This window comes from Populus nigra, chromosome 19, assembly GCF_951802175.1.
Source record: "Populus nigra chromosome 19, ddPopNigr1.1, whole genome shotgun sequence".
Lineage (NCBI taxonomy): Eukaryota > Viridiplantae > Streptophyta > Magnoliopsida > Malpighiales > Salicaceae > Populus > Populus nigra.
The window spans coordinates 6525367-6535750 of NC_084870.1; the positions used below are offsets into that span (position 1 = coordinate 6525367).

At 32.8% G+C, this 10384-nt stretch overlaps 1 protein-coding gene and 1 non-coding gene across 2 annotated transcripts; one reads left to right on the forward strand and one right to left on the reverse strand.

Moving 5' to 3' along the window:
* Positions 1-1215: 1215 nt before the first annotated feature.
* On the forward strand, positions 1216-1297 carry TRNAS-GCU (transfer RNA serine (anticodon GCU)). Its single transcript has one exon. It is a non-coding gene; the product is annotated as a tRNA-Ser (tRNA).
* A 2119-nt stretch (positions 1298-3416) lies between these two features.
* LOC133679730 (transcription factor MYB46-like) lies at positions 3417-6101 on the reverse strand. Its single transcript, XM_062102413.1, has 2 exons — positions 5689-6101; positions 3417-4344 (listed from the first exon to the last, which is right to left on the reverse strand). The coding sequence occupies exons 1-2, from the start codon at positions 5967-5969 to the stop codon at positions 3627-3629; spliced, it is 999 nt and encodes a 332-aa protein (XP_061958397.1). The 5' UTR covers positions 5970-6101; the 3' UTR covers positions 3417-3626.
* Positions 6102-10384: the final 4283 nt, after the last annotated feature.

The window sequence follows — 10384 nt, forward strand, 5'->3', positions numbered from 1 at the left end:
GTTGCCTTGATGAGGTTGAAAGGTGGAGGGTTGATGTCAATGTGTGACGTAAAATTCTGATTTTTTTTTGGCTGAACAATTAACTAGAGTTAAATTATGCTCTATAATGAATTAATGATGTTTTTTTAAAAATATAAAAAATACATTAAATGATTTAAGACAGATCAAGTCAAGTCAGATTCAAAATAGTCATAAATCTTGTTGCAAAGACAAATCTAGTAGTATTGGATGTAGCAACCAAGAAGTCTAAAAATTATTCGGTCTGGTTGGACAGCAGGATTCAACACTTCTTTTTTTTTTTTATTTTTCTATAAACAGAACTTTTTAAAAGTCGTCTTACAATCTTTTTTCTAGTAAAACCTACCCTAACTTTCTAACTTTTTTTATTAGAGAATAAAAAACTAAATCGCACATGTGTCCTAGAATAGAAGGTCCTAGAATAGAAGCAAAGTAATGATGATCATCAAGAGATTCTTAATATATATAATCAGAGGCTAGAGTATTAAATATTTTATTGAGTAAGCAGTTGACTATTGAAACTCCTGGAGTGAAAAAGGAGACACCAAACACAATAGAAATGTCTCGAAGAGACCGGGGATCTTTTTTAGCCTAAACTAAAAGCACTAATTCCTAGTGCTATAACATAAATTATCCTTAATGCGCAAATAAAAGTCCTCATAACATGAATAATATTATTATTTAATGGTTATTTTGTAAAATATTTTTTTAATAAATATAATGAGATAATATTTTTTAATATTAATTTTTTTATATCATCACATTACAATATTTTTTTAGATCCGGTATGTTTATCAAATCTATATTATCTTAAACTTAACGTATGGTTAAGGTCAACTTCTTTGTATATGCATGTTCGCTTGACCTGATAATTATGTTAACTAGTATCAATACGGTGTCGAGGAATGGCTGGCCTTTTGGTGTAATTGCATGTCTTATTTGGACCTCCAAACATTCTCACTTTATAAGCTCTAATGCACTGGACCAGAGTTAAATAAGAATAGCACTTGAGCATCAGTGAAATTATCACTATTATTTCATAGGAGAAAATAAAACCTTCACGAAGTATGGATAACTAAAGAAGAAGAAGAAGAAGAAGAAGAAAGAGAGGTGAGAATATCCTAAAATTAATAAAAGTGAAGAGGCTGGTCCAAATTAAATATATATAAATTATGTCGCTCCTCAATGGACACAGAAGTCGCTTTGGCCGAGTGGTTAAGGCGTGTGCCTGCTAAGTACATGGGGTTTCCCCGCGAGAGTTCGAATCTCTCAGGCGACGGTCTTTTTTTTCCTGTTTTTGTTGAACTGACACCACACCACACCACCTCCCTGTTCAGGGGCAGTATTGGAACGGTGTTTTTTCTTTTAATTTTTTTTTATATATTTTTAGATTATTTTAGTTTCTTGATATAAAAAATAAATTTAAAAAATATTATATTAAAAAAATATTCCTTTTTAATTTTATGACGTTAGCAACGAGCTCTTAACCAAAATTGTTATGAGCTAACAGAGAGTTAGCCCATTCCCAACCCAATAAGTCAGCATTGCATGTCCTCCCCACGTCCAAGATCAAACTCCTTTTGGTTAATTGATCGAGTCCAGTACTTATCGATCCGCGAATTTGCCTGTCCGAACTTTAAATTAAAAGTTTTTTTTATTTTTGTTTCAAAAATATTTTTATTTTTTTTTAAAATCGATTTCTTAATGTTTATAAATTATTTTAATGTAGTGATATTAAAAATATTTTTGTAAAAATAAAAAATATATTTTTAGAATTTATTTTTTTTAAAGTAACTAGTATTATATTTCTAAACACCCTAGAGCACCATAAAGTTCATTCCTTTCCATGATCGCCTTTCATTTCTCTCCCTTGCCACATAATTAAAAAGGAGGAATTCTGTTCTTCTTGCGCCTTTCATTCTCTTCATGGAACACTGGAGCCTGGAGGTTTCTTCCTCGTCTGTTTTGCGCATTTTTAGTACTATTTATCTGCTTTTTTGGAAAAATAACTCCTTGAATATTTCTATACCAAAACGAAAGTCGAGATTAAGATTCTTATTTGCTCATATAGTCCACCAATCTCTCCTCACATTACACCGAAAAACAAAGAAAAAAATAGATAAAGAAATAAAGAACAGGAGAAGGTTTTAATTCTCAAGTCGGATTTATTTCTGGATGAGAAACATGCCATATCACAAGAACACTACAGTTTAATTAATTTGCAAGTATATATACATATAAATGTATGTGTATATATATATACACACACCAGAGCCACTTGCACACGACAAACGCCATTAATCCATTGAAAAGTTGGGTGTCGGAGGCTAACTAGCTAGCTATAATCATGTTGGATCTGGGGAAAAAAAAAACACCTGACATCACTGACAAGAAAAATAAACACAACCATTTGCCCACTGGGCTAAAAAGTCGTCATTTGCAGCCAACAGAGCCTTCCAATTCCCAGATCAAATGATAGCATTAAAATTCATGCACAGGTTTGTTCTGCAATGTTAAGAATATATATATATATTAATTCTAAGAGATATATAAATGAGTGAGAAGAAGCACTGATCTCTTTATATATGATGTCGGCATTCAACATGAAATGGAGCGACTGATCTCTTGATCTTAGTATACGTGTGTGTGTGTGTATGTATAGGACTATATATATATATTCTTCGTCTAACTGCTGCTACCTTTGCTTTATATTCAAGTCTCTCGCGCGAGCTAGGTATTTTTTTATTCTTTTGACTACAGAAAAATATAAGAGCTCTTCATTGCTTTATCCTTGGACATCATTAATTGGCTATGGGAAAGGTAGAGTTATAATTACTCTTGGAAGCAAACCCTATATGGGGTGACTCACCAGTAAAATAGTCATATGTAGAATGAAAGCAAGCTGACTTGATATGCTAATGTGATTATTATGGCTCTAAGTGGACATCTCATCTAATTGATTAAACTTCATTAGAAGAAACCATCATCTTCTCCACACAAAAAAAAAAAAAACATTTGGAGGCACAGAATATATATAAAAAAATCTCCATGTATTCGTCAATTTATGGCACCAACCTACTTAATATCCCACTAGCTAACAACAACTTCCACTCCTGGACTTTTTAGTTGTGTACATCTCACGATTTAGTTAAGTTAAACTAGCTAGGTCTAGCTAGGTTCATGCACGCACGCACGCACCAACTAATCTCTCTTGGTCCCTGTCTACAAAGTTAACATACTTTTATATATATATATATATATATATATATATATATATATATATATATATATATATATATGTGATCTCTTCTCAAGTACAATGTATCGGTGCTCGAGAGGTAATTAATGGCGAAATTGCAATAATATCGTAAGGTACATAAATTTACGTACAAGAAATGTTTGGTCACTAATTAATGTATAACTCTCCTGACCTTTATTCCATGCTTCCTGTACCTCATCGGAACTATACATGAAATTGCTAAGTTTCTTGACGAAAAAGGATAGAATACAAGGGTTGAGTGATAACAGTATTTGAAGGGTGAATATGTGGCAAGGCCGATCTAAACTTGAAAAATTATATGTGTATTGGGAAACCATTTATTCCACGATCATTGGAAATCAAGGAATGGAAAGGCCGAAACATCTTTCATCAACTCTTCCAAGTCCCACTCCCCCACTTTTAACTCTTCTGATCCGTGCCACAAGTTCCCCATCTGATCAGCAGCTATGTTATCTGTCTTGTTATTACTAGTGATGTTGCAGTTTTTGTGGTAAAGACTATTCACAGGACTACTATATGAGTATTTGTCAGTGTTGTTATCCTGTATATTCTGGGTTTTTGCATTGTCCTCCATGCAGCTTACACTCTCTAAAGGAGGAATCTCAACATTAATACCTTCAAAGATCCCTTCCCCGTAAAAACCATGATCACCACTGTTAAGGACTCCAACTTGAGCCATGCGTGGTGGTGCGGTAATGGATTCGTACCCACTTGCACCGCCATACATGTTTAGGCCATGATCATAATCAAGCATAGGTAGTAATGGGTCCATCATGGTATTTAGAATCATTGCTTTCATGGAGGTTGCTAACGATGACGAAGATGACATTGAAGGATCCATGTTCATGGAGAAAATGCCCTGTTCTTGCATGGTCGACATCAACCCTCCCATGACATCTTTGCTAGGCTCCGAGGAGGAATCACTTGTGTTTGGTGATGCGTTGGATGACTGCAGATTCTTTAATCTCTTCTTTATTGTTGAATTCCAAAAATTCTTGATTTCATTGTCGGTTCTTCCTGGCAAGCGAGCCGCAATTTGAGACCACCTTTGAAAGGGAAAGAAATTACATAATCAATAATTTAGTTCCAAACAAAGTTCAAAGAAGGAGTCTTAATATTCTATTCGTAGACTCGTGCATGATCTGCATGGATCGAAGATTTATACTACTTCAAGAATGCCGATGTCATTTTCTCTACTTACTTACAGTTAGCTACACCTGCCCTTGTAATTCCAAGGACTAAAATATTGCTGTACATTTTTAATGTTTATACGAATTAATTAATGCATGGATGGCTTGGATGCTTGAATCCTAAGACAAGAATATTGATATATAGGTGCCGTGTCTTCAACTCTAAAGACAAATAAAGACCAATAACTTGGATGCTTGAATACTAAAACAAGAACAGTACTGTTATATATATAGGTGGGGTGCCTTTAACTCCAAAGACAAACAAAGACACTCAGATAAGTGTCTTTATCAGCTTGTATACATGTCTTCCATGGATAACAAGGCATCTGGTTAGCTGGCTGGGCTCTCCTCGTGTTATGATCTAATCAGCAGAGATGACTAATCCGAGTCTGTACTGTCTCAGACTTTCAAAATATGACAGCTAATTGTTCACCATAACTTGTGTAATGAGAGAGCCAAAAAAAAAAAACTCTGGTTATTGTACATGAATTTTCTCGATTGATTTGATTGCGTTTGTTAACTTTGCCTTTCGAAATAATAGAGGCAAGAGCGTGGAAGCTTGACTTAGTGGGGAGGAATAACCAAGATATATATATTTCTCCATAATTAATTTGCAGCAGTTCTCTACTATATATATTCTTATCTATTAAGTATTAATTAAAGGTTGCAAAGACAAGGTATCTAAAAGTATTCAAACCGTTAAAAAATCTTTTGACTCGATATCTCGAAAATAATTTTATACTCTCTGAAAGAACTTGCCTTTGTTCTCCCAGATAAAAGAATATATATAATCTTGCTTATCAGCCTCCTTGCATCATATATATTATTGATGGTATACAATATATATATTTTTCTTTTCTTAGGTGTGTCATATGGCATTAGTAACAGTTGTTTATCAAATTATTTATTTTTTTCATCTCTGTTCATGTATATATGAGCAAACGTACAGCTTGAAAAAACTCCAATATCCCCTCATGATCAGTACTGTAGAAAGTACTGAGCTTGAAAACTCTCCTGAAAAACTGCTTTGTACACCCACCCACTAAAATCAAGTTAATGTATTCTTTGAACCCTTGTTGCTGAATTCAAAAAAGCAGTATACTAATAATTAACAATAGCTAACTGATGAGAAATTAAGGGCAAAAGGTCGATATTCAGCAAGTGAATAGAGTTAGCAAGGGATAGCTAGTAAGAACATACCTATTGCCGAGAAGGGAATGCAAATGGATGATCATCTCTTCTTCTTGGGGTGAAAATGCACCTCTCTTGAGATCAGGCCTCAAGTAATTAATCCAACGAAGCCGGCAACTCTTGCCGCATCGCTGCAAACCAGCATTCCTTGCCACATCACTCCAGCAACCTTGTCCATTGTTTAGCATGTAGTTCATGAGCTTGTCATCTTCCTCTGGTGACCACAGGCCCTTTCTGAACTTGTTAATATTATTAACGTTGTTCTTCCCAGAGGCCTCTGGCTTCCTCATTCTGAGAGCCTTTGGATCCTGTCACTAGAAAGGTGATCTATATCTCTTCCCAACTGGTTTGATGTCGATTAGTTAAGACTTTATAGAGTGGCAGATTATAAGAAAGAGAAAGAGGAGGCTTGGTAGAGTGGGCATGATGATCATGATTTTGATGATGGTTGTGGGGTATTGCTTAGAATATAGGAAAGAAAGAGAGAGAGGGGAGTTGGTTGATGAGTCTGAGCAGTAAAACGGTTTGGAGAGGGACGGCTAGAAAATGAGAGAGATGGGTGGTCGTCTTGTCTTTGACTCCATGATCTTGTCCTTTTCCATTTCATTTTTCTTCACTCTAAGGTAATCATCATGCATTGTGCCATAGAGAGGCAGCTGAAGCTAGCTCGTCAGAACACCCACGGAAGGGCAAAACAAAAAAGAAAGAAAAAAAAAGGAGTTTGTTTCATAACTAAGCCAAGATATTTGCTTCCACTTCACATAATCTTCCAACCTCTCTCTCCATGTCCAGCATCCACACGTGTAATTGAAGATAATAGAGAATATATAATTCTCCAAAAACACATGGAAAATGTTCAATGGACCACATAATTGGTGATTAATAATATAATTTGGCAATGGATGCACAGGTTGAGGCCTCAATTCATAATAAAAGCATCCAGGAGTAGAAAAGACTCTATCCTTCCAAATACAAATCTTTCATTATTTTCATGTGAGAAATTAAGTTGAGGAAAGAAGATCAGAGATGGCATTTTCAATCACCCTCTTTTAATTTCTTGTTATTTAACAGTTTTTTTTTTTAATTTCATTTCTAGAATTGCATATGAAACCCGCAGAGCATTTTTTTCCATCTGGGAAACACTGTGAGAGTGGTTAGCTACCTACCCCTGACCTGTGATTTAGGACTTTTCTTTCTGCTGTGTAGCTAGCTTATTCCTGTGTCTTGTAGCTAGAGAAAATCAAACCAGTTTCCTTAACTATCCAGTTTTCCAAAATTAATATTTTTATCAGCAACTAACAATTTACTAACTTTGTTTGTTTGTTTGTTGAAAAATAAGTTTTTTTAGAAAGTAAATTCTAAAAAGATAAATTATCTTTTGATATTTGATAGTGTAATGAAAAATAAGTTGAAAAATATTTTCTAGTATTTGGTTATGTTATGGAAAATAAGTTGGAAAATAACTTATTAATGTTTTATTTTTTTCAAGTTTATTAAAATAATAAGGAACAAATCTTACAAGGTAAAAAGTTGAATGAGAATGAAATTGAAAAAAAATATAATTTCATAAATTATCTCAAATAAAATAAATAATAACCAAAATAATAGAGATCAAATCTAAAAAATAAAAAAAATTGAAAGATGAAGAAATTAAAATAATAATAATAATTAACATTTTATAAATTATTTCAAATAAAATAAGTAACAATCAAAAGAATGAGTATTAAATTTGATAAATAAAAAATTTCAATTAAAAAATATAAGGAAAAAACAAATAACAATTATAAAAATGAGGACCAAAATTAATATAAAAATTAAATTCTAAGGGATGAAATTTAAAAAAAATATTCAAAATAAAATATTTATAACAATCAAAAGTTTAAGAACTAAATTTGATATAATCAGTAAATAATATGATATTTCTAAAATTTTTTTAATTTTTAAAAAATATTTTCTGTTCAAAATAAAAAGAAAATACTTTTCTGAAAACCAAATTAAATTTTTTTTTAACTAAAAAATATTTTTTATTGTCAACTTTTCTAATAATAAATAAATATAAACCAATTTAAAAAATTATTTAAAAAAAAACAAACACATCCTGGACCATGTCAAAAGGGACTTCTCCATTAAAGATGAACCATGCATCCACACCAGGGCTGTACTAGTACTGAGCTACAGCTCTCGAGATGTTGCCTGAATTCAACGTGTGGAGTTCTCTAATCCCTTTAATTAATGCCTTGTGATATAATTAAGCAAGCTAGCGAGGCTCCTTTCCTTGAACTAATTTTAGTTTTCCATTGACATATTCAATTACAGTACTTGCAAGAGATGAATTACTTAACGATGTGAAATAAAGATGAAAGAAATGGTGAAACAAACAATTGACTTTTTTCCTGACCTTTTTTTAATTAGACCAAACAAAATCACTTTGCTTCTGTTTTATCGCCAACCAACAAAGAGAAGTACGTCTGCTTTCATCTAAGAATTTAAGACAAGCAGACATGACATTTGAACCTATACTAGCCTGGGAATTCAGAGTTCTGGTAGAAATACCGAGGGCAGCCGGCCGACAGCAAATTAAATGGGGTAGGTTTCTCGACTTACATTCCGGGCTTAAGAAAATCGTCTTCTAGAATGCGAGGAAATTATATATGCTTGAATCACCTCTCATCTGCCAAACTCACCCCATACAGAGTCCAGAATTGGTATTCTAGAACGCAGCTGTGATCATATCGATATCACAGCAAATCATCTCTCTTTTTCTATACAAATACCTGTGCATGGTAGTTCAAGTTATAATGGGAAAAAATCCAACACTTTTCAACACTGGGATTGGCAAGGCATAAAGGCCAGATATATAGATGTTAAGCATTATTGGTGGACACCACAAGAGATTGTCCAAACCCAGACGTTAACCAACAAATAGAACACGTACAAGTAGACCCCAAAGGCTCAAACGAGCAAGGATTGGAGTTGAGAAAACTGAATAATGTGATGACAGGTGTGCCATACATACATGATCCTGTACTTTGTTCATCCTAAATCATGTGCCTGATTTTTCTTTTTCATTGTTTTACCAATCACTCCCAGATTCCAAAAAGGTTAAAGGAAGGTCATAAAGTTGTAACGTCAGTCCAGAAAAGGTTAAAAAAGAAGTACCTGTGAGGGCCAAACATCAATTAAGTGGGGGAGATGATAGGGATTCTACAATCACATTAAGTACTTGTTGAACTTTCATGTGTGGAAACTTATGATTTGTGGGGGTGCAGGTTGAAGATCCATAATATATGGTGACCTCACCATTTTGATCCATGAAGTTAAAGCACATCATATTGTATTGACTTCAAATAATCTCATGATTACTGTATTTCTGTTGAAGAGATATTATACCTTTTACAGCATGGCCTGTCTCCAAATCGAACCAGAAATACAAGTAGCTAGGTGGTCATATATAAAATCCAGCCATTAGGGCAACCAAAAAAAAAACTTTTTAAAGTTTATTTTTGTTGCAGTATATATCACTGTGATATCTAAAGTAAAGCCAGATCATAAATAATGAAGGAAGAAAAGTTCCAGGGAAATATTGGACGGCACTCCATTGCCCCCAACTTCTTCTATGCTTTCTCTTTACTGTTCTCCAAAGCTTTGTCTCTATACCTGTTATGGTTTCTCGTAATGATCGAGCGAATGCCTTTTGAGTTAATGAGACTGGCCCAATGAGGATATTGGTCTTAATTCCAGGTCACAAAAGCAAATTAAGATGGAGAATTAATCGAGGAAGATTTACAGCAGGACTAGGATATATATTTGATCATTTGAGTTAAAAGCGAATTAATCGAGGAAGATTCTCAGCAGGACTAGGATATATATTCGATCATTTGCGTTAAAAACAACAAAAAAGAAATCCATGGAAAAAGCAGAGATCATATATATTGGTAGGGTAGTATGCTAAATGAATGAGAAATATGCTTCTTCTTCTTCTCCTTTTAGACCACTTTCAGTTTGAATAGGAAGGGCAGAACATGATCCCAATAGACAGCCAAGAGAATATTTAAAGGAAATAAGGCTTTACAACTTCTTTATAGCTAATCAATTTATTGTCCGCAGTACAGCTTAACAAGAATGGTTCAATTTATTGTAAAGATTAAGTTTTCATAATAAAAATACTTTAAAATAATTATAAGATTTTATTTTGCCTTCCTAAATATATTGACCTCTACACAATATATACTTCTATTTGTAAAATAAAATAATTTTTCAATTTATAAATTGAGGTATAAAATAAAATTACAACTAATATATACAGGTGTTTATCTAATAACATGTCCACTAAAATGACTTATATGGTTATTTATATGGAGAAATCACATGTTTATATATGAAAAGACTCGTACAAAAATTGTATGAGTAATTTTTTGATTTGAAATCACTAAGTTAATTATCTTATAGATAAAAAAAATATATTATATTTTGATTCTGATTATATGTTGTCTTAATCAAGAATAAAAATTGAACAAATATTGAATACAACTTAGACTATATGAAAATGTTGGAATGATATTCATCTAGAAAAATTATTCCATCTTAAATAATATTGATTATAAAGATGATGAAATAAAATATGAAAAGAATTTAAAATTTTATTTAAAGAATCAATAACTATGGTGTTGAGAACAAATATAAATTGACATAGCAGACACACTCT